The following is a 24,450-nucleotide window of genomic DNA, read 5'->3' on the forward strand; positions in this document are numbered from 1 at the left end:
GTTTTAATTAGGAACCCAAGTGTACCTGATTGGATTTGTAATTGCAGTATATTTGGTTCCACTGTATATCTATGAGGAATTGTCATGTATAAAGTCATTCTTAAATTGTCATTTTTAAAGAATCTATTTGACATGATCACAAGGGCTTGACAACTAGAAAAAGTGTAATTAGCTAGAGAAAAGGAGGCAACAAGACTTCTTCACGGTTGTGAAGAGTTCCAGGTACTAAACACTTAGTGGGGCATTATGCCCCTGAGGGTCGTTGACACACTATTGATCACAAGTCATCTCAAGTCAAGGTGAGAGACATTGTCACCTGGGATTAAATGGCCTGCATTTGTATAGCGCTTTACTCAGTCCCTGAGGACACCAAAGCGCTTTACACTACATTCAGTCATTCACCCATTCACACACACACACATTCACACACTATTAAGGATTAAACCAGTGTGTGAGGCCTTGCCCCACCCTATCATGAGCTATTAAGGTCACTTGAGGCAATGTGTGAGGGGGGTTGAAGCACCTGGGACTGTATTGTAGGTGGCTGATAGCTGGAGTCGTTAGCCACCACACCTGTTCAATGATGGTTGTTCACAACAGACATGGCCATAAAAATGACCTGGATGACTGAGAACCTGCATACACATAATCAGCAATGATGTCCACACACACAGCGTTTTCTTACAAATCACAGATAATAGAAAACATTTATTTAGAGCTAAATTACACACATATAAATGCACAAAGAAAAGCATAAACCTGTTTGAAAAAAGTAGCCCTGATCCTGCTGCATTTGCTTGTAGTCCCTGTGTGCCAGCGCTGCTCTGTGCAGGTAACCAAATACCTTACAAATAAAAACATGTGTTTGTAATCCAGTCTCTTTGTTTTCGAACTTCAGCTTTCACCGCAGCCAGACTTAACAATATGATCCTCCATATGTTGGTGAGGTTAAACAGATCAGGTTGGCTTCACTCCTGCTGATCTGCCAGATCATTCTGTTCAAAGTACCTGCAGTAAAAATAAAAGGAAGGAAGTATAGCTGCATCCTCTGTACACATCCAGACAGCAATATCATGGTATCGTCACCCTGAACAATTTAGACACTGGTGGTAAAAAACAAACAAACAAACAAACAAAAAAACATTTAGGGGTTTTTATCTACACAGAGTTCCATATAAGAAAAATACAGAGAACCTTACCTGGCAACAAGACAGATGAGCAGGTTGAGGGCGGGCAGTTTATCATCTTCCTGGCTGTCCTGTGAAGTCATGCAAGCAGGGAAAAGACTCAGAGTAAATAAAATCAAATATCATCAAATCTCAACAAAGAACGAGAAAAACATGGCCTGCTGTGGCCGTTTCAAGCATGGAGTGATAGCACATAGAGATAGTGCTTTACAGGAGATGGTAGGATTGTGGCCTACCAGCGTGCTGCGGAGCTGGGCGCATCTCCGTGCAAGCTGTCTGATGGATGAGTGAGCTTCAGGCAACAGAGGCTTTTCCAAGCAGGCCAATAAAGCATACAACCAGCGCCCCTGGAACAAGAAGATAGACTGCAAACTCAAGTATTTCACAATAACTGCAGCCAATAAACCATCACCTTCTATATCTGAAACATAAGACAGAAGCTGAAGGAATGTTTGGTTTCATGATATCTGTGCGGAATGCATTCATAGTCAGCTCATATCTATCTTGAATGCAACACAGGATGACTATAAATGCGTGTGGAGTTCGGAATCAGCATAAAAATGTGGCGCTAATACACCAAACTCACCAACTGTGGAACAAATTCTCGTTCCTCGAACCAGCCGATGAGGATTTCCAACACCATCAGCACTGTAGACTGTAGACAGGTGGGAAAACGCAAACACACACATCTTCTAATCAAGCTTTGACTGGTTTAGAACATCTTGAATGTCTATAGAGGGATCGTTTACCTGGTTTAGCCTGCTGATGATGCTTAGGAAGGGAGGGAACCCCATCTGAACAGACAGAGAAATGCTGAGGTAAATAGAGCAGTACACATTTTGGATCTGAAAAGTAATGCCGATGCTGAAGTGCTTTCACTCTAAATAAAAACACTTCCGTTTACATAGAAATCTGTGGGAAAATGGCCCACAACTCCCTGATGACTCAGTCACTAGTTTCAGCTCACACTGAATACAACATGAAGTGATTTTTTTTTTTTTAAATTATTGGCATTATTAGGAAGATTTTCAATCACAGGTTGTTACTTGTAAGTGTGTGGTTTCAGGTCCAGTTTCAGTGCTCAGTTGGAGGCTTTGTGACAAAACCTCATTAACCAATAGGTGATAGATGTGACCGACAGCTTCTTTACTGTCAAAAAATCTTACAGATTATATTCATGATGACACAAAACATTGAGATATAGCCATTACATATATAACCTTGCTATAGTCCAGTGCTGGCTCTGGTTCTGCATCTGTGTGGGAGGATGAAGTGCCCAGATAGACCTTCTCTCCTAAACAAAACCTCTTCCAACCCTCCTCATCCGTTAGCTTCGGCTGTAACATACAAATACGAGCATACATAAAATTTTAACATGAATTCTGGTTTTAAGTTTGCCTCTTGGAGAAAGACAAAGTATTTATTTGGTTATTAGAGGAAAGCATTGCATGCTGAAGCATTAAAATTTACACATTACCACATTACCATCAGCACGTTGTCATCTAGAGTTTGGCTGGTCCAGTGTTTCCTGTGCCTTGTGATACTCTAAAGGAAAAAAAAATGTTGTAAATGTAAACAAAAGTTCATAAATTGTCAAATATCCATTTGTACAAATTTCTGCGGATTTAGACCTACAAATAGTTTTAGTGAATTCTGTTAGGCTGTGCTATTGTATAATATCATAACAGCAAAAAGGCTCTTACCTGTCTGACTTGAGAGAAATTGCTGACTTGTTGTTGTTGCCATCTTAGACTTGGGGAGAAACCCACTGGAGCAGCATGACACCCTGCCACCTAAAAACCAGAAAACAACCCCACAAAAAACGTAACTGAGAAATAATCAGAACAGATGAAGCATTATTGAAATGTGTTTTGTTTTATTTTGTATAGCATCTTCTTTTCTTTGCTAAATGAACTTCTGTATACTGTTTACATGATCAACGTAAAAATCGAACACAGCACATTTTTCAGAGCCTATCATTCATTTCTAACTGTGCAGTGAAAACTATGAAAATATATTAAGAAAGATTCGTACAGATGTGCTCAGAAGTTTCCATCCACTCATTGTGGGTATGAATGTTTTGACCCTTTGTGGATTACAGAAAATCAAAAGTAAATTAAAACTTGTGCACCCAATTCTTGTTTTTCAAGGTTATTGAAGTGAATGCTTTAAAATCAATCCACCCTGAAAAAAATGAAAAATTCAAAGAAATCATTTAAAAGCCCAACATTATGAGGACATTCACGCCCATGATGAGTGGGACTGATTGCTCACATCAAGGTAAAAATACTTGAAATACTTTGATTTGCAGACACCACAGAGTAACAAAGCTAATGAACCCTGTCACTATCAGGGTCAGGGCTTTGTAATTTCCTTTAATTTGTCATACATCTCCAGCATCAACCGGTCTCAATACATTTGCCTCTCAGTTTACTCACAGATGCATTCACTGTTTGCTTCTTCCTTAGTTTTTTGGGGTCAATCTGAGCGACCACCACCTCTGGGCACAATGAAGCCTCCAGCCTGTCCAAAAGGAAAAAGGTTAATTGAAGCAGCCCGACCACCTCAACCAATACATTAACACATCAAAGAGACAACAGGCAAAGAGAATCTAGGAGTTAATTACACGCGAGCATTAATAAGAGGTGTGTTCTTCAGGTTGCGATGCACTTACTGGACCTGTCGGAGGTACTCCTGGGGGTTTCTCGGCGGTCCGCTCAGGTCCAGGTCGCCCACGGTACCGGATCCACACTCCACGGGCAGCAGTCTCGGCATTAACTCCTCCACGTCTGACTTCATTGTGACTGAATGTGTAAGCTCGGCTAGCTTTTAACTAAATGAAGCAGTCAAGCTCAATTAAAAATACGGACTCGCAACGGACCAGAACACTAAACTTTTACCAAGAGTAAACACAACCAGACTAGACCGCCATCTCTCTCGCAAAACAAACGCATAGTGATGACGTCGTCTTTGTGCGCGCGTTTGCCTTGTTGCCACAGCAACAGACCAGCTGTCAGTCCTGGAGAAAGGTCGAAAATAATGGAGTGGGTCTGTTTTAAATTGCCATGGCGTTTACCCGGAACCCCGTTTATGTGTGTACGCATTAAAATCTCAATTAAATATCAATTAAAGCAATTTTCCATTAATATCAAGTCTTCTAATGAAATAGAAACCTTTGACCAGCGAACTGATAATATTTGGTATTGCAAGCAGGCCTGAGATGTTAATGATTATCCCCATGCTGGCCTTATATCTTATCTCAGCTGTTTCATTTAGCATTGAGTCTTCAAAAGGCAGCAGCTCAGAGGCAATGTTCACTTGCCAGCACAACGGGAGTTATTTCCACCCCACTATGGACATTTACTACTTATAGCCTCCAGTTAAAAGTCAGATAATCATGGCTATTTTTCAGGTCTCTAGATTCCTGTGGTCACTGGGTGCAGTTTTAGTGATTTTACCCCACTTAAATATCGGATTATTGTCTGACTACAAGATCTGCGGAGACTCTGAGTGTCAAAGTAAGTCCAAAATCTCCTGATAGCTCCTTAAATTAATGACGATAATGATGGTCACCTCACAACTGTGTTCTATTGCTGTGGTGTGTGTAGGCCTCCTAAGCAGAGTGCAGGCTATAAGGGACCACCGTGGTAAGGACTGTCGTTTCCTGAGCTTCAGGCAAGGAGACACAATCTTTGTTTACCACAAATTGACTGGAAAGAGGAATGACCTGTGGGCAGGCAGTGTATGTGTCATATTTCGATCTTTTTTCCCTTTCTGTACTTCCCTAAATCTTCATTCATGTCAGGTTCTCACTTAGAGACAGGCAGAAGGAAAACCTAAGCCTCTGACCCCTGCACTGTAGTACTGTGAGGTTTGGGGCAGTGTGCTGCCAGGGTGTTTCCCTAGGATGAAAGGGCAACCTCAAATTAATCAGTACAAACTTGTGTGATGACCTTTATCCTTTGATTGATGGTATTGGTCTTTTCCAGAATAACAGTGCCCCTATTCTCTGTGCAAAGGAAGAATGAATTATTTGATTATTATAAAAGATTATGTTTGCAGTCATCACCAATGCAGAAACAACAAATGACAGAGAATATTTTTAAAGAATGATCTATTATGACAAATGTTGAGATTTCTGTTTCTTCAAGGTAGAAAGAAGAAAAATGCTGACAGCTCCTTTGCTTCCTTTTTTATTTCAGATTGACAAAGAGTTTGGATATTTTCCAAAGGATGCAGTGCAAGAAGAAGAGGTTCATACTACTGTGGAGAAAGTAGTGGAAACACAGGTAATTTCATCATTCATATGTAAACAAACTTTAAGTATTAAAAAGTATTGTCAGCATTATTATTATTTCTAATTTTTCTTCCTAGTGTCCTTTCTTAAGAATTAAAAATTTGCCCTTTTTCTGCAGAAATCTGATTTCTTCTGCATGAATGAGTTTGGCTCCACTTATCTGGATATGGATGATGATGATGATTATATTGATCAGAAAATCCAAATCCCGGAGCCAGAAACCACACAAAAAATTACCCAAAGCACTGATGACACGAACGCTGAAAGCCACTTAACAACCTCAGACTCCCCAGTTTCTGCACAGGAAGAAGAAGAACAAGAAGAAGAGGATCAGAATAAAAATGTTGGTGGTTCCGGAGCTGGGTTTCAAGAGGAGACACATGAGATTCCTGTGGTTCCTAATCAACAAGGTGGGTCTCCCTCCTCTTCCTGGCTTGGTTCTTCAGTGACAGGATGGTTAGGTCTGGGTAAAGAGGACCAACCAGACAGTGTGGTTGAAGGGGAGATAGAAGATAAGAGGGAAGACACTCAGTCTGAAACGCTCACATCCTCTGTGACAGGATGGCTAGGCTTCGGAGGAAATGGAAAACCTGACAATGGCAAAGAAAATGTGAAACTTAAAGAAGAAACTGCTGAATCGTTAACTTCAACCATGACTGGGTGGCTCAGCTTTGGAGGTGGAAGCAAAAGTGAGACAGAAGAGGAACAAGAAGCAGATGAAGACAAAGAACCCACAGAGAAATTCAGGAGCAGGAGGATGTCCTTGGACCTCGAAGGCAGCCAGTTGCAGGAAGAGGAGAAGAAAGAGATGGGGACTTTAGGTTGGTTGGGGAATGGGCTGTCAAGCACACTGGGGTTTGGTTTGACCAGTCAGGAGTCAGGACAGGAGAAGCAGGAGAAGGTGCAGGCTAATTCTTGGTTAAACATGGAGATTGAAGGTATTCTAGGTTTCAGGAAAGATAAAGTTGGAGATAATGAAAACAAAGAAAGTGAATCTAAGGAGGCAGAAATAATCACAACTTTAGAGCAACCAACAGGATCGCAGAATGTGGATCACAGTGAATCAGAGGAGGAAATTATTAAGACAAGCAATAATTCAAAGGAGGTGGAAGAACTGTCAGAAGACCAAAATATCCCGTCTACAGAACCACTTAATGGTCAGAGTGTTGATAGCAACACAGATATTTCAGACAGTGGGATAAACAGCGATTTCCATGAAGAGGCTGAACCCACAGTTGATAACAAAGATGTTTCTCCTGAAAGGAAGTTTGAAGAAGAATCTCAGGTCTTAGCAGAATCACCCCCCAGTAAAGATGACGATGACAATATAGAAAAAAGCAAAATAAATGAGGAGAGATCTGCAGAAAGGGAAGGTGAAGACGCTGTGATTCACAAACCAATTGGAAATGAACATATGGATAATAGCAGGGAGTCAGGAGAGGAAGAAAGAAAAACTCCAAGTGCCATCAGTCAGGATTCAACACCACCATCTGAAACACCATCTGAAAGCATTTTGGGCCCTGATCACGTTTCAGTGGATTTAAAGTCAACGTCTATGCTGGTCAAGGAAGATGAAAAAGACCAGATGGAGAACAAGAAATCAGAAAGTGTGGAGGAGGAAGGGGCAGAAATCACAAATCAAACTGATAACACAGAAGAACCCACAGAAATGTCTCTTAAAATCACCAGGGGTGACGATAATAAAGGAGAAGTCAGTAATGAGGATACAGATTTACCTGAAACTCAGACTGAGGAGCTGAACGGTGATGTAGAAGACAGTAGCACAGAGAGCCAGCCTCACTTACCGTCATCTATGGAGAAAAACGATCCAGTTCCAGCTGAGAATGAAAGTTTTACTCCTTGTAGTGCTGAAACAAATAATGACAATTCAGATACAGTAGCTCTTTTTGATAATAACACAGAAGCAGAGACAGTTCATGGGGAGTTAGAGCAGGAGGGAGAAACTCTGAGCTCACAGGAATTTGATTCGCAGCATAACTCTGGTAGAAGCACTCAAACTATCCCAAAGGATAGAGGAACAAGTGCACCAACCACAGATCAGACCTCGTTCTCCAATGGAGCCTGTGAGCTAACAGTGGCATAGGACATGTTGAAACAATGAAAGTCCAGCAGGTGACGAGCATCACGCACTAAAGGGAAATTGTTGAAGACAACATAAATGAGTCCCAGCAGGTTAAAACAGAGATCGAAGCATCACGCACTAAAGAAGATGATTTAAATGAAAATGACTTCAAGTCAGCGATCAGTTCTGAATTAGAGGCTGAAAAAGAGGAGGAGTCAAAGGATGGGGGGAATCAAGGGGTGATGAAGGTGGAGGATAACGAGGAACTGGAGGATTTAAAGGAGATAAAAGAGCAAAAGGAAGATGAGAAAGAGAGTAATGAGGCAGAAGTGGAGAGTATGCAGGGAGAGGTGGAAGACCTAAAGGAAGCTAACAAACAGTTGAAATGCAGAGGAGAAACAACACCCCAAGGTGGAGGAGTTAGTGGAAGAAGAGGAACTGGTGGGTCTAGAGGGAAAAGAGAAGAAAGAAGGTGAAGGGAAAAAGGTGAAAGAGCAAAATGAAGATGAGGAAGAAAAGGAGACTAATAAGGCAGAAGTGGAGAGTATGCAGGGAGAGGTGGAAGACCTAAAGGAGGCTAACAAACAGTTGAATACAGAGGAGGAAAAACACCCCAAGGTGGAGGAGTTAGTGGAAGAAGAGGAACTGGTGGGTCTAGAGGGAAAAGAGAAGAAAGAAGGTGAAGGGAAAATGGTGAAAGAGCAAAAGGAAGATGAGGAAGAAAAGGAGACTAATAAGGCAGAAGTGGAGAGTATGCAGGGAGAGGTGGAAGACCTAAAGGAGGCTAACAAACAGTTGAATACAGAGGAGGAAAAACACCCCAAGGTGGAGGAGTTAGTGGAAGAAGAGGAACTGGTGGGTCTAGAGGGAAAAGAGAAGAAAGAAGGTGAAGGGAAAATGGTGAAACAGCAAAAGGAAGATGAGGAAGAAAAGGAGTCTAATAAGGCAGATGTGGAGAGTATGCAGGGAGAGGTGGAAGACCTAAAGGAGGCTAACAAACAGTTGAATACAGAGGAGGAAAAACACCCCAAGGTGGAGGAGTTAGTGGAAGAAGAGGAACTGGTGGGTCTAGAGGGAAAAGAGAAGAAAGAAGGTGAAGGGGAAAAGGTGAAAGAGCAAAAGGAAGATGAGGAAGAAAAGGAGTCTAATAAGGCAGAAGTGGAGAGTATGCAGGGGGAGATGGGAGAGCTAAAGGAGGATAGAAAACAGCTGCAGAAAGAAGAGTTACCAGAGAAGGAAAAAGAGGCCAAGGTGGAGATGTTACAGAGGGAAGAAGAACTGGAGGGTGTACAGGAAAAAGAGAAGAAAGATGAAGAAGGAAAAACAGTGCAGTCTTCTTATTATGAGGCAAAGATCCCGAGCACCACGAACACACAGAATGGCTCAGGATCATCTTTCACTGAAATAGTCGCACAGGTTGAAAGCCACCAAGATGTGGAAGGAAGAAATGGGGAGGATGGAGAGAAAAAACAAGCCAAGGCAGAGGAGCTAAAGTTTGAAGAGACTGACCGAGCAGAGGTTGAAGAAGTGCATCAAGAGGAGAATGAGGTGGATGACAGCTTTAAATGTTCAAATGAGCTTTGCCCTCAAGTGCATGAAGAAAAAGCTGGAAGTGGTTTAGAGGAAGGAGGTGAAGGAGCAATACAGACAGAGAAGCTAAAGGATCAAGCAAACACACCAGGAGAGAGGCAGGTGATAGACTCGGATGAAGAAACAGCAAATAACACTTCAGAGGAGGCAGAAAGCACTCATGCATTAGGCCAGGGAGATAAAACGGAGTCTGGAGACACTGAAAGTAGCAGCAAAGCAACACAACAGTTAAACTCCGATCAACAGACGCACACAGAGAAGGCTGCTGTTGTAGTGGAGGATAAAGACACTGATATAAAAATGAGGGAAAATGATAGTAATGGTAGTGAATCCTGGCATGAGGGAGGAAGGGAGCCTTCAGCCCCACATAGTGACCCTGCTAAAAGTCAGTCTGTGACATCTGAGCAAACTGCCCCAAGTTTGACTGATGATGCGTCTCCACATCCACCCACTGATCAGAGTGGGGAGACAGAGACAGAGAGTAAAACCAGTGGAGCTTTTGGTCTTTTAAAAAACCCCTTTGGTGTTTTCAGCCAGAAATCTACCACCGAATCCGACGGGTCCGCCGAACCAGCCCAGAGCTTCAGTACTAGTCCAGGTGAGGCGTTGCACTCGCAAGACTCTTTAACTCCTGAACAAGAACCAGATTCCACCACTCACCACCTTGAAGTTGTGGACAAAGACTCTCCCACTATCACAGAGCAGCCACAGCTTCATCCTTCCTCTGCTGAGATGACAAGAACTCTCTCCAAACATTACAAAAACCTGCTCGCTCACATGGGTGCAGATGAGACAGCTATTTCGCTAGAGCTTTTTGGGCGACACAAGCTTCAGTTTTTGGATTACATTTTGTCCAATTCAGACACCATGTTGTACAAACCTGATGAGGAGGATGAATCTATATTGTCAGATGTAGAGAGACTTCTGTATCATCACAAGGAGACGCTGATTGCTCCTAGCGTGACACTCACTGATGCACTGCAGGGGGACAAAGAAAAGACCCGAATGCTTATGGCGCTTCAAAAACTGGAAACACTGTTGGGAAGAGTGAGACAGACTTTCAACACAAGACAGACCAACGACCGTAATCATCAAGGTAGTTTTTCTCAACATTGCCTCCTACTGGCTTCCTCATGGCCAGCACTAATGAGATTTAATTCAGTCTTTCAAATTCAGGCATGGTTTTGAATTGCATCTGTACATGTGTTTCCCTGTCAAATGCAGCCGAGGCCAGCTGTGTTGGCGTCTCTTGTTCAAATCATAGAAAAAATAAGAAAGCGAACACTGAGGAAGAGTTGAAGACGACACAAGATCCATCCATCCAGAGAGATGACTGGATGATAATGAAAGAAGGCAATAACCAAGTGGGTGGTGGTGTAGGAAAAGATGAGATAAGAGGAAAAAAACAGGGCAGAAGTGTTGAAGAAGCATCCCTTCCTCATGTTCAGCCAGGATCACCAGAGATGCTGAAAGGTATGGATAACCCAGGTATCCATTAATCAAGAAGAGTTTAAAATATTATTAAAAATCTTAAGCAAAAGCTACTCGACCTACCTCGTCATCGTCCTCACTTCACATAACCCCAAAAACCGGATGGCCAAAACAAATATTTTCTTTTCATTTTTTACAGTAATGTGTCACATTAAAAGATCAATATTTTTTGAGCATCATAAAAGAGATTTATGTTAAACAGCAGTATGTGTGTTACTTTAACTGCAGGAGTTATGAAGCAAATTCTGGACTTCGTTTATCAGATGGCTGAAGACTCCTACGCCCACACTTGTGCAGTGAGGGAGCTCCTCATATGGCTTACTGTGCAGGTACGCTGTGCCAGTTTCTGAGGATTTATAATCTGCAGAAACAGAAACCAATTTTTTGTCATTTGATTTCCAAATATACCTTTTTGCTTTAATCTACAGAGATTAGTGTTGTGTATGTTGAGAGGGATTCTTCAGTTCATGCCAGAGATTAATCCACAATGGCAATGATGGGGGGCTGAGGTCAAAGCAGGGTGCATGCTGCCTAGCCAGAAAATTTTTTTCTAATCTAGTTTTAACATGCTTTGTCCAATAGCTTTTGATTTGTGGCTAATTGTGGCCTTGATCATGTTGTACAGGGAAAAGCAGAATGTATCATAGCATGGGCTGCTATGATACATTCTATGAAGGTGAGATGTTATTGTAACATCTTATCTTCATTCTATGAATGTTTTGCGAGTTACAAGTCCTAAAACTTTACAGCCACTCAAAGTGTCACAATCTAATTCAAAATCTTGTTTTGTTTAGTATGCCTGTTTTCTTGTAATGAAATTTAAGAGCTTAAATATAATAGGTTTATCAGTTTCTATAGCAAAAAAACATTAGTGCTTTGCATATTTCATGTGTTTTCTGATCATTCGCTGGGGCAGGCAACTTTCAAGCCTCAAAATAGGTTATAGCATAACCTACATTTTGATACCAGGATCGTCTTCTAGCCATGATTCCTGATATGTCAAAATAATTCTCTAATATAGTCATATCACTTGACCCGCCTCTGTGTTTGCATGCCTGTATTAAAGGTGTTAAAGTTATAGTACAAAAAAAAATATATGGGAGGCACTAAAAATCACCCTCTGCTCTGTCAGTGTGGCATTTTGTGGTGCCTGGTTCTTTAAGATATTACTCTGGTGACATGCTGAGCTGACTCTCCCTCTGGCATTTAGCTTTGCTTACGTCTCAGCTGTCAAGCTGGCTAGGTTCCTTAAACATTACTCACATTTGGGTCTGTGACACTCTGGACTCACACACCTGTGAAGACAAACTGTCTCTCATGTTTTGAAAGGTGAAAGTGGTTTCAGATGGAGGCCAGGCTGGTGAGTATAAGAAATACTGGATGGCTGTCAGACTGTTTTAATTCACATGGAAAAGACAGAAAAATATAGTAATTGTTTGAGAAATGTCATATATCTCGTATGAATAGCTTTCCTAGTTATCTCATTAATTCAGTAAAATAGAGCATTTTTATTTTGTTCTTTACGACTTTATGCTTTACGACTCCATACTTTCCTACGTGGGTCTTAATTGTTTCTCTTTCTTTTTTATATGGGAAGTCTTTACCTTCACCTGTCTCCTAATTTGTCATTGGCCTAAGGCCGAGCACGCGACACGTTGACAAATACCCGTTCGATGCAAATGTGTTACTTTTTCTTTAAATGAAAATGATCAAAATAATGATAATACAGGTGTCATTTTGGTAACACCTGTTTCCCCTGGTGTCACTTTAAAAGCGCTCCGATATGCCAGTGTGGCATCTTACAATTGGTGACGTTGCGACTGAACCATTTTCACCAGCGGGGGTGTGCAATCATCCGGGTGAACTTTTGAGGACACGAAACAGCGTGCACGTGATGCATTATACTATACATGCTATGTTTATATTATTTTATATTTTCAGATTTTATTTGATGTTTGGAGTGTTTACAATGGTTGTACAGCTGTACAGTAGTTTTCGTACTACTCCCTACGACGTCCAGCAGGACGTGGTATAGTCCTAAGCGTCAGTGTTGTGGATAGGATGTGAAACCGCCGTTGACCCGCTTCACAGCTCTAGTTTCTTAACGGTGTAAATATAAAAAATTTTAAGTTTAAATATACGTCAGATGAAATAATTTGGACATGGCAGAGAATCCGGCGAGTGACCAGTCGGGCATCAAAGCGGCCGACTTCCAGGAGACTGCAGAGGCTTACTACAGTATCGCCGTGGAGAAAGTGAAGGATGTACGTTATGTGGCAGGTTTCGTTAGCAATTCCCAATTAGCCGAGATAATGTAACGGGCTTCCATGTAACAGTCATGTTTTTGTATTTTTCGGTACTAGCTACAGCTCTTGGTGTTGTCCATCTCATTCCGAAGTAAGAGTATGACCTGTTGTCAGGATTATTCTTCGTGTTTTCAAAGGTGTTTAATTGCTCAAACAGTTAGCTGGTAATAGTTAGCTGGCTAGTTGTCAGTAACAGCGCTGTCTTGTCAGGTGTTCGGATTTAAGTTAAAAATGACAGATATTTTTCCACATTTGTCTGTAGTAGAATGATATAACTATTAACACTGCGCCCTATTTAATGTGGTCAAAAACTGGGTAACTGTACATAAACCCATCTTCTAAAGACCAGCTGTTTGGTAGTATTTTGTTTAGCAGTTTGACAGATTTCTTTCAGAAAGCCCAAATCCTGGTCCTAAAAACCAAGAACCTTATTAGAAAATATTGACCTTTGTCTGTCAGTCCGGTGCATCATAAATGTTTAATATATTTGTATATTCAAATTTATTGGATATGCATCAGTGAATGTACCGTCAGATGATAAACAAATGCATGGTCACGCTTTAACACCATTGCATATATACAAAAACATATATATATTTTTGTATATATGCAGTATTTGCCACTCAGATTTTTCTCTGGAGTGCTGTCCTGGTATATTTGTGATTTATTTTAATTTTTTCATCAGTCTGGGGCCTTGTTGTGATCAGTTTACCATTGGTGAATCTTAATGCTCTTATTCTCAAAATTTAGTCACTGCTCATCATTTATCACTGGACCTTCCTTCCTGTGGTACCCTGTCAGTGGGCTGGTTTCATCATTGTTGTGGGACTTTCACCTTTGTTTGACACACTCATACTCCACCATCTTGAAATGCAGCTGGTAATGGTACTACTAACTTTGCGCCGCTGAGAGCTGGAGAGGTTAATCTAACCAGGAGTTTGAGTCTGTGCCCTCCATCCCCGCTTTCCTTTTAGTCTCCTTTTAGTTCTTCTCTTCAGGATCTGGAGAGGAGGTGTGGCATATTTCTAATCAGCAACATTAATAACACCTCAACCCATTGTGCCGGTGCTCTACAAAAGCCATTAGAGCTCAGTTGCTGGTGTGGCTCTTCTTACTGAGATGCCTCTTGTTGGTTTGATTCCTTCCTCCAAAAAACACTGCACACACAATTTCTTTACTCTTACACTCACTTGACCGTGCTACTTATTAACAAACATGGTTAGTTTAAGTTCTTTATTTGCTTCTTTAATCAAAAAAAAAAACACTGTCTTTTAAATGGCATCTCTCTTTTTGTCAAGGTGTGTGACCACGAAAAGTTCTACTGAGAGAAAGTTGATACTTGCTGCATTATTATTTGGCACATAGTATATAGTACAATTTATTAATATATTTAAGAAGGCACGGGTCTGTCTCCACACTGGTTTGGGCAGATGTTTAAGAGGCAGTCATATTTACTCAAGGACAGAAAAGCTAATGTCCTTGAGCATCAGTAGAACATCAGGTTTTTATTCCCGGACTCGCATATCTTATTTAAAAAGACACAGGTTCTAACAGGAACTGGTCATTATTTTCTCTTTACTCAGGTGGTGTCGTCTCTGCCCGATGACTTAAGACCTGGGCCAGACCTGTATGGTGTACCATGGGAACCTATCATTGTCTCTGGCCTGTTGGGCCTGATGACACTTCTGTTGTTCACCTGTAGATGTTACAGCTCTGTGAGTGCACAGCCATGCATATTCACTTCAACATCATAAATATTTTTTGCCACCTAAGATGGTTTCTTAGTATGGTTTCTATTTGAACTGTCGGACCTGTCACTAAGCACATTTTTTCTTCTTCTTTCATTTCTTTTATTTCCTCACAGATAAAAAGCAGAATTTATCGACGTAAGTTCTCACTTCCTCTTCCTGAGTGTCATTTTATGGACACGTTTAACATTATCACTGACAGTTTTTCTTCTCTTTGACCTGTGAATGTTAACAAATAAACCACTTTTTTTTTTTTTTTTTTTTTTTTTTTTTAAAATGACACAAAATAAATCTGAAATTGTTTTTGGCTGTTTTTCAGGTAGAGAGCAGGGGATGGCAGAACAGGTTGCACAGCTACTGGATGAGAAATCCAAAGTCCTTGAGAGTCTGAGTCAGTGTCAACAAGAGGTTAGTAGTTATGCCAGTGCTGTCTAGACACAGATCTGGTCTCGCACAATAATGTGAGGTCAGAGATTTTTTTGTTATATATATATATATATCCTTCTATAGATTTCAGATAATTTGGATTACAAGCTTTCTAAGGTGATATCTACAAAGCAGAGAGGTTTACTTACTGAGCATTTGTAGGTGATCAGAAATCTAATGTAATTCTTGATGATATCATGCATGATGTACTGAGAAATTTATTCATCTACAGTATGACAACCTTGAGAGTTCACTGAGGGACAGCGGTGTCTTGGGTCAGACTCAGAAGACAGAACAACTGGAGGTAAGGCAGAGAAAAGTATGGAAACCATTCTTGGTGTAAAGAAAACCTACTTGAATGCTTCTTAATGAATATGGCTCACACAGTCTTCATGTCTGGTACACTGCTACACTCCCACGAGCCTCATCTGTGTGAACAGAGACACATGTCCTATTGTTTATTCAGTTGAACAAGCTTGTATTTTTTATTTGCTGTCAAAGTCCCTACAAAGAGTTTTTTTATTTTTTTTTAAACAGCCATATGTTCACACTTGTTGGAATAATTTTTGAGTGAGTGGTAATGTATAGTGAGGTTTAGCATATTACAAAAAGAATAATAATAACATTATTATATTATTTTTATTATTATTATTGATGTACACAATGAAGTACAGCCACTGCCGTATAATGTTTGACACAGACTTGCAGAACTAGTCAAAATGTAGAATATTTACACTGCTTCACCTCAGATCTGTAGTGACATTATTTGTCATGTCTTTACAACCCTTACTCATGTTACTGTGTCCCAGTTTTGCAGCTACTTGAACTAGTTTTCTGATCTTGTTGTCTTAGGTCAAAGCCAGACAGTTGGAGCACTCCAAACAAGAGTTGGAGAGGGATCTGGAACAGCTAAAGGATCAACTGGACCAGCAAAGGGAGCACAGGACAGAACAAGAAAGGAGGGTAGGTTCACACACTAACAGAAGTACTGTGGAAGCCTAGTTGGCAATCCTGAGTGAGAAGCTGTAGAATTCATAGTGAATGAAAGTTGTTTTGGTTTCTCTATCCAGATAGCAGTCATCGAGGAGAGCATGAAATCCCTTGAAGATGAAACTAAAGACTTTCAGTCACAGGAAGAGCAGGTGCAGTATTCCAAAACTGTCACATTTGCACTTTCGCCTGTCTGTTCTCTTTCCTCTGTTGGTGCTTCTTTTCCGCCTCTTCTCTGTTCCACTAGGTTTTATAATATTTCTGTCTGTCCTTCTCTAGGCGCAGACCACTTTGAAAGTGTACAGCATGAACAGTGACAGACTACAGAGGAACTTGGAAACAGCTGGAGAAGAGAATGTAGTGCTAAAGGAGAGCAATGCTCATGTACGATGGACACACACACACAAAAAACTTCGTATGGCAGTAAACTAAATAGTGTTTCCAAAATGGGTGCACAAGATTGTTGGCTTACCCCCCTCTTTTTTTTTTTTCCTCCCCCCAACTCTTTTCTCCACAGTTGAGGCAGCAGGTGGAGGGATGGGCAGAGAGAGTGAGTGAATTGGAGGCAGAGATGAAAAGGTGTGAGGTTGCTTACAGCGGGATGATGCAGGATGTGGCCACAAAGGATGAACGTATAATGGTATGATTTATTCTAAGGTTAAGTTCTGTGAAGCAGCCCATAAAAATGATAAATTTTAAATTTGGCCAGTCTTCTTTTGAGGTCATCTTTTTGGAAATGCCTGAGTTGCTACCAGCTCAACTTTTATTTTTATGTTGTTCAGTCCATTTAGTCCTTTTCAGGTCTGCCTCTGTGTGAAAACAGACACCCTTTAACTCTCTTTATATTTCGGGAAGGTAGACAAAAGTTGCAAGTAGGGTGCTGAGTTTAGATTTTGTTTGTGTGGCCAAAAAATAAAGAACACTGGCACAAATCACAGTTCACAAAATTTCCACTGAACATTCTTAGGACAAAGGTAAATTGCCTCTATTGAGGTAATGGTGGATGATTAATCTGATTGTAATCTCAGTTTTAATTTAGGTTTCAGATTACTCCTTAGCATTTGTTTTTCTCTTTTTTTGTCTGGTGTTATAAATCAAGACTGTTTCTTTCGTTTACACTGTAGCACTTACAGACCTCCTTAAAAGTTCCACCTCACTTGCTGACTGTAAAAAGATTCTTCAGTTCATAAGATCTATGTAGAAGTATTATCAGTTATTACTTTTTTTTTTTTCTTTCCCCCAGATTGCTGTGGGTGTCCCACTGTTTGCTTTCAGTAGTCGTGACTGGTCACCGTCAGCTTTGGCTTTGTATCGTTATCTCCACAGCTGGTTAACTGTTTCCCTAGGTGCCAAAGCCTGGCTCTATCTTTGCCCCCGTTTTCTGGTCAATGCTTGACTCACTATCAGATAAATGTGTGATTTTGTGAAATGAATGAGTAACTGTGCCAGTTGTGTTCAAGGGTTTTAATTTTGTCTTTTGGGGGGCAATAGTCAAGTTGCAGTGAGCATGCTCCTCGTTGTACTTCTAATCTGTCTTCAGGCTTGGAAACTATAGACTGTTTAACCAAAAAGTGCTGCGTTGTAATTGACGAGCCAACTCTCAGCACCAACAACAATTCTCTGCATAGAAGTCGGGTCAGTTTGAAACAGAAGCCATTTGCTCTGCTCATTTTCCCCACGTCTTTCTTTCTGTTTGCTTTTCTTCACAAGAGAGCAAACAGAGAAAAAAAGAGGATCAGCGCACACAATGTTAGTGGCCATAATAGGACTTCCAGGGGAGTGAACTGAAAACAGCAGCCATGCTACAAGCTGCCTGGACTTCTATGAAAACACGATCTTAAGGGCAAAAACAGACATTTTTAAATTTCTGATTTTATGTTTTGTTTTGTGTTTTGCTTTTAACTATATTAAATCAGGTCTCAACTACTGTCATGTCTCCAGAAAATGGCAGAATGACAGAAAATATATTAAAATGATTCAGTGAGAATATAATTAACTGTCAGAAAAAAATCTGTTTGCTTCTAGTCCTTAACAGATCGACTGCTGAGGTTGAAAGGCTGGGATTCAGAGCTGGAGGAAGAGGAAGGAGGAGAAAAGGAGACAGCCAATGGTACGCCAGAAAAAGGAGAGAAGAATGGAAGAGGGGACATAACGGACACCCAGGCCCATCTGCAGAAAGTCCAGAAACTTGTTTATGCTGCTAAGGTAGATGGAAACAACCAAGCACATAGTGTTTAGCATTCAAGTTGATGATGTGCTGGCACGCAAGAATTATATTTATTTATTTTTTTATTTTTTTTTTTTTTTAATGTAATCTCTGTAGAGTTTCCCCTCTAACATGTCTTTATTTTTGTATAGCTGAATGCAGACCTCAAATCCCTAGATGAGGATAAGGACAGAGTATTTGCCAAACTGAACGATGAAATCAAAGCAAAAGAAGACCTGCAATGTAAGTAAACTACAGAACATCTATGTCAATGTACTTATTAACCTTTTCCATATTAATGATATGTATGAACCATGCTAGAGTCTCGGCATATCCCTGGTAGCGTGCATGTCATGTCTTTTGTTTTTGATTTTTTTGTCCCCCCCCCCCCCCCCCCCTCAAGTGAGCATAGAAGATATGGAGAAAGAGAAACTAACTTTGCAGTCGGACGCCGAGAACTACTCGGATCAGGTAACTGACCTCACCTGTGTCTGACTGTATTTGTTCTATACATGGTCCATATCTGTTTTCCTTTGGATTAAACCTTTTACCTTGTGTTTAGGTCCAACGATTACAACAGAAACTCCAGATTATGACAGAAATGTATCAGGAGAATGAGCTCAAACTGCACAGGTATATGCATATGCAGTAAACGGTTTTATATGAACAAATCTATCTGTAACAATCAGATGATGTTAAAACTGTGTCATTAAATATTTGTAGACTTCTGACGGTGGAGGAGAAAGAGCGTGTGCAGAAAGAGGAGAAGTTAAACAAAGCAGACAAAAATATTGCGCTGGCGATGGAGGAACTTAACAACTACAGGTAGCTGAAACACAGTCTGTAGCAGCTTGAAAGCATTTGTTAGTTTTTCGTCCTTACAAACTGTCTCATTTCTGCTTTGCTTCAGGCAACGAGCTGAAGAAATGGAGGAAGAGCTGGAGAAAACCAAACAGTCTTACCAGACTCAGATATCAGCACATGAAAAGAAAGCTCATAATAACTGGGTTAGTAAAACTCGACAAAGATTTGTCAAGTTTCTTTCTGAATTGTTACACTTATGTTATAAAGTGAAAGAAACTGTGGTTATACAACTAATTGCCCCTGAAATTCTTGTCTTGTTATGTTTTTGGCATTTCCAGGTGGCAGCCCGAGCAGCAGAACGAGAACTGTCAGACTTTAGAAGAGACAACGCTCTCCTCAGACAGAAGTAAGCATGATGTCAGCATTTTGAGTGAAATACTGAGATGATTCCCTCATCTCCATGTTTCTGCAGAGATCTATGATCCAGTATAGTCCTTTTATTGGCTTTATGTTTGTGCCTTTTTTTAAAAAATAAAAAGTTGTGAACACACATTATAAATGAGCAGTTCTTAAGACTGAAATGTACTGCTACTTTTGTCATGGCAGCTTTTAAATACATTTTCTTTTTAAATATGTTTCTTAACAATTGTATTAACATCTCCAGGACCAAAAGTGCTTGCCATGTTTTAACTTTAGGTGTGATTGTTTGCAGACTGACGGATACACAGTTTAAACTGGACGCCCTCGACAAAGACCCGTTTGCCTTGAACAGTCTAGCAAGACCAATGCCTTTCCGCGGTACGTACACACACGCACATATAAATCATTAAAACATGACATGAATCATCAAACCTGAAAGGCCAGTCAGTGGAAAAAAGCGTACTTTTCAGTAGAATCCTGCAATGAATTTTCTTCTAATCTGGGGCTTAATCCACGTCTGGGACAACTCACAAAAATGTCTCTGAGGACTTAAAGCTGCAAAGGGTATTTTCAAACTGTTTGGATGAAGAACCTTCTTGGAAGAGGAAGTGAATTGTCTTCAAAAACTTAAAGAAGTCCAGTAGCCACCTTTTAATGCTCTTAAGCCTCCCTGAGCCTGGTTCAGCTGGAGGTTTTCTTCTGTTAAAAGGGTGTTTTTCTTTCCCACTGTCACCAAGTGTTTGCTCATAAGGGGTCTTTGATTATTGGGGTTTTCGCTGTAGTGTTGTCGGGTCCTTACCTTATAATATAAAGCGTATTCAGGCGACTGTTGTTGTGATTTGGCACTACATAAATAAAATGGAATTTTATTTATTTATTTATAAATGAGACAGTTTTGGAATGTGAATCCTAAGAAGTGGCCACCCTGCAAAAATCTCTCTGAAAGTACTATAATTAGAGTGACAGATTAAAATCTCTAGATGTAAATCACTGACTGAAGAAGGTGGTTGGAAAGTTCTAAAAAAAAAAAAAAAAAAAGCTGCTTCTTGCCTAAATTGCGGTCGTAAGACTCTGCAGGGCTGCAGATTTTCTTCCATTTGCACTCACCAAACATTCCTTTATTTCCAGCTGAAAGGTCACCGTATGTTCCTTCTCCTCTGGGTCGACCTTCATCGGAAACCAGACCATTTCTCTCACCTCCTACGTTAATGGATGGACCACCTGCTCGACTGTCTCCTAGAGGTAAATGCATTTAAAGGTGCAGCTAGCTGCAGCAAACACATACACGAAGCATGGCCAGATCCTTAGAATGACACACAAACACTACAAATATAAATATACTTGTAATAATTTTATTCTTACATAATTGAGAGAGTACATTTTCTCATTCATACTCATAAATGGTGTAGAAACATGCAGCATGTTGGGGATGACCAGCTGACTATAGCATGACAAACTGCTGAAGCATTTTGTTGCATGGTCTGTGCATGCTAACAGCAATCTTGAATGCACAAAAGACAACAGAATATAATATGATGAAATCTGGACTTACTGTCATCACCGTCTCTGGGCGTTTGTTCTGCTTGTTCTCTTTCTTCTTCTGTGCCCCTCTCTCTGTCTGTCACTTTTTTTTTTTTTTTTTTCCCCCCTGTCTTCTTCCAACAATCCTTTCCTGCACAGTGTCTCGTGGTCCAGGGGAGCCCCCAGGAGGCCAGGGGGAGATGGAGCGCAGTGGAGGTCCTCATTCAGACAGCGGCTCAATCTCTCCTACCTGGGAGAGAGATCGCAGAGGACCCCCACCAGGACCTTTACCAGGACCACCTGGGCCTTTAGGACCTCCAGGTGTGTGAAAAAAAACTGGAGAGAACCAGACTGTTACAAGTGCCCACACAGCCAACATCTCACAGATTATCAAGACAATGTTTAGCAAACAGAAACGAAGGGCCAAAGTTTCAAAAAATGAGGTCAGTGTAAGTATGAGTAATCCCTGTGAGACCTTAAAATAGCCACATGGAAGCCCCCTGTGCACCTATTCAAACCTTTTTTTTTTCCAAACCTTTTTTTTTCCCCCCAGCATCTCCATTAGGTGATAGTAAAACTAAGTTGTCACTGCATGGATGACGTTCCCCTGCAATGGTTCCAGCACTTGCGTATGAAAAGAATGAATGAGTACATGAATACACAAATATGAATAGAAGTTAGTTGATATTCAACATAGTTGTCATGCATATTATTACTGTGTGCATGTGCATCTTGCATTTTAAATATAATATAAGTATAGTGTGTGTGTGTGGGGGGGGCTAAAGCATGTTGATGTTGCATGTTCATTGTCTGGAAAGCATTTTGAGTTTTTACTCTGGATGCTAAAATTGTCCCTGTGATGAAAGTATTTGTACAACGTATTACTACATTTCTATTTCCAGCTCTTATGTGGTAAACCTCAGACACTCACTCTATCCTCTGTTTTCTGAATGTCACCACAGATTTAAGCTTTGTGTAGCAAATATCTTCTTACTATCCATCGCTCTCTTCTTCAGGTTATATGTTTCCAGAACCAGGAGCTCCCATGTACAGAAGACCTCTACCTCCTCCAGGAGCTCTGGGCCTTTTGCCTCCTCCTGACTCTCTCCCTCCTGGCGTCCTTCCCCCCGGTGTCCTCCCACCTGGTGTTCTCCCTCCCGGCGCCCTCCCTCCTGGCGTCCTCCCTCCCGGTCCACTCCCTCCTCGTGCCCTTCCTCCCGGTCCACTCCCTCCTCTCCCTCCTGGCTCCCACCATCCTCGGAATGTTCCTCCAGGACCCTCTCACCCTGCAGACATGCCAGGTGAGTTTCTGCTCTCTCTCTTTTTTGACTCTAAATGGGTAAACTTGGACATGTAAAGAAAAGCAATCCTCCTTAACATGTGCTGAAATGCACACGTGACCCTCATATTTCTGTTAATTCACTAAATGTTTTGTCAATGCAGATTCCTACAGAGAAAACAGCTTTGGACCTGGTGAACAGGACCATAGAGAGGTAAGTATATCGTTAGCTTCATAGCATAAGTGCCTAAGTCATTTGTATATCTATATGACTTAGGCACTTATGCTATGAAGCTAACGATATGCCTCTGTGTGTGAATACTGAGTGCTTATTTGTGGCTCAGCCTCTCTAATCTTTTTCTGTCTTCCAACAGTCCGGTCCTGAACGCAGGACTCCCCCTGAAGCAGATCCAAGGATGGGTCCACCAATGGGTCCCATGGATGGTCCCTTTCCTCGCAGAGCCCTTTATGGACCCCCACCTCCTGATTTCTACTCTCCCAGGGGACCTGGGGGACTTCCCATCAGGCCTAGTAGGAACTTTCATCCGTCTTTGCACCTTTAACCATCTCCAGATGTCATTATTGTAAACTTGACCTTTCCATTTTTTCCCCCTTCAGTGTGGGTTCCTCAACCTCCAGGAGTGATGGCCCCTCCTCGATACCATCCTAGTGGAGCTCCCCTTCCTGTTGGTCCTCATCCTCACATGCCCTCCTATGCTCCCAATATGCGACCCCCTTCTCCCGACGGCCACCCACCTTCTTCCATGGGCCCTCCCCCACCTCATCAATCCCTCCCTCCCGCACCACAAAGCCAGTCTCCAGAGAACGCAACCTCACCTGAAGACGCCATTTGAGCCTGACTGAGTTTCTACATCAGCTGTGAGACGAAGAACTTCTGATTAATGTTTAACGTGAACAGTGTAGGGCAGATTGCTGGTTACCCTTTTTCCATAAACATCTATTTATTCACCAGAAGGATGTGTTTATGGAATAGTGTTTGCAGGGGAGAACATCCTCCTTCATTGGCCTGTTTTCTTGCTGCTTGTTGTCCAATGACATTATTTCTTACGTCTTTGTTATTCCCTCACCTGTTTCGCTCACCATTTACATTCTCTATGAGGAAGCTGATGTTAAAGTAAACTCGGCCTGGACTGCGTGTGTCACATGACCCAAAAACAGCTGCCTGTCGTCTAGTCAGCGTCAGAGGTTTTTGATGGGAATACTTCACCGAGATGAAGGAGAGATTTGAATGATCATAGCATGTCTGTCATGGCAAAAACACAACTAGCCCTGAAATAGTTTTTGTCTGTCATCATCAGTATAATTTAAAAAAAAAAAAAAAATGTAGCTGGTTAGCATCTTGTCGTTGGATTTTATGACACTTCAGTCCGATCACGTTAAGCCTGGTTTTGCCTGCGACTGAGCGGAGTTGATCTTGAACTCAAATGAGACTGCTTTTGGTGAAATGTATCAGAGTTGCATAATTGAATTTCACTGACTTCCCTGTGGGAAGTGGGATATTTTTCTTCTTATTTCAAAGTGAGAGAAGCAGTTGAACAGTGCTTTTGATCATGTTACAGTGACTTTAATATGGCCTAGACTTTGAAAAACGTGGCTTATAATAGCTGCTCATGTTTCCCTGAATAAACAGTCACAGGAGTGAGTTTAATAGACTGACTGGAACAGAGGATACCTTCATGTGAATTTTGTAAAAAGTGATTATTGCTAGATTAATAAAGACTTGAATTGTCAGTGTCATCATATTTACTAATGTAAGTTATGCATACAGCTGTAAAGTCATCAGGAGAAACAAAACATTAAAATGTAACTATTTTTAAATAAATTTTTAAATTGTTTTGAATTTGACCAAATACAACCCACTCTGACCTTAAGTGGACCAAACCACTGAAATTGATGGTGAAAAGAAGTTCAATTAAATATTGAATCCCTGAGACATCTTAATAGAAAGTTTCTGTCAACATTAAACATGTAAAACTTGAGAAAAAGATCTGCTAGCTCATTACCCAGACTGTCCTATAATTAAAGTTTTAATAGGGGGTTAGAACTTTTGTCATTTAATTGTGTATCTCTTAGTATGAATG

At 41.0% G+C, this 24,450-nt stretch overlaps 3 protein-coding genes across 4 annotated transcripts; 2 read left to right on the top strand and 1 right to left on the bottom strand.

Annotated features, from left to right (window-relative positions):
- Positions 1-688: 688 nt before the first annotated feature.
- gemin2 (gem (nuclear organelle) associated protein 2) lies at positions 689-4,014 on the bottom strand. The gene is made up of 10 exons (XM_040042836.1): positions 3,862-4,014; positions 3,626-3,710; positions 2,891-2,980; positions 2,673-2,732; positions 2,408-2,524; positions 1,937-1,981; positions 1,774-1,842; positions 1,424-1,534; positions 1,200-1,258; positions 689-1,008 (listed from the first exon to the last, which is right to left on the bottom strand). Exons 1-10 carry the CDS (start codon positions 3,984-3,986, stop codon positions 969-971), a joined length of 801 nt encoding a protein of 266 aa, XP_039898770.1. The 5' UTR covers positions 3,987-4,014; the 3' UTR covers positions 689-968.
- A 131-nt stretch (positions 4,015-4,145) lies between these two features.
- Positions 4,146-7,588, top strand: LOC120739728 (melanoma inhibitory activity protein 2-like). Its single transcript, XM_040041604.1, has 5 exons — positions 4,146-4,283; positions 4,600-4,705; positions 4,796-4,929; positions 5,390-5,476; positions 5,603-7,588. Exons 1-5 carry the CDS (start codon positions 4,146-4,148, stop codon positions 7,586-7,588), a joined length of 2,451 nt encoding a protein of 816 aa, XP_039897538.1.
- Positions 7,589-8,068: 480 nt separating this feature from the next.
- Positions 8,069-24,209, top strand: LOC120740416 (cTAGE family member 2-like). Of its 2 annotated transcripts, XM_040042797.1 has the most exons (25): positions 8,069-10,253; positions 10,382-10,630; positions 10,877-10,977; positions 14,538-14,669; positions 14,819-14,840; positions 15,022-15,110; positions 15,361-15,432; positions 15,981-16,091; positions 16,199-16,270; positions 16,398-16,502; positions 16,636-16,758; positions 18,144-18,323; positions 18,477-18,567; positions 18,728-18,795; positions 18,887-18,957; positions 19,048-19,149; positions 19,235-19,331; positions 19,467-19,534; positions 19,841-19,926; positions 20,677-20,790; positions 21,229-21,390; positions 22,086-22,370; positions 22,513-22,562; positions 22,723-22,879; positions 22,967-24,209. In XM_040042797.1, exons 1-25 carry the CDS (start codon positions 8,114-8,116, stop codon positions 23,200-23,202), a joined length of 4,983 nt encoding a protein of 1,660 aa, XP_039898731.1. In that variant the 5' UTR covers positions 8,069-8,113; the 3' UTR covers positions 23,203-24,209. The 2 variants fall into 2 exon arrangements, with proteins under 2 accessions (XP_039898731.1, XP_039898732.1); XM_040042798.1 differs by lacking the exons at positions 8,069-10,253; positions 10,382-10,630; positions 10,877-10,977 and adding an exon at positions 12,398-12,912.
- The last annotated feature ends 241 nt before the right edge of the window (positions 24,210-24,450 follow it).

The sequence above is a fragment of the Simochromis diagramma genome, unplaced genomic scaffold (genome assembly GCF_900408965.1).
Source record: "Simochromis diagramma unplaced genomic scaffold, fSimDia1.1 OVJJ01000304.1, whole genome shotgun sequence".
NCBI lineage: Eukaryota > Metazoa > Chordata > Actinopteri > Cichliformes > Cichlidae > Simochromis > Simochromis diagramma.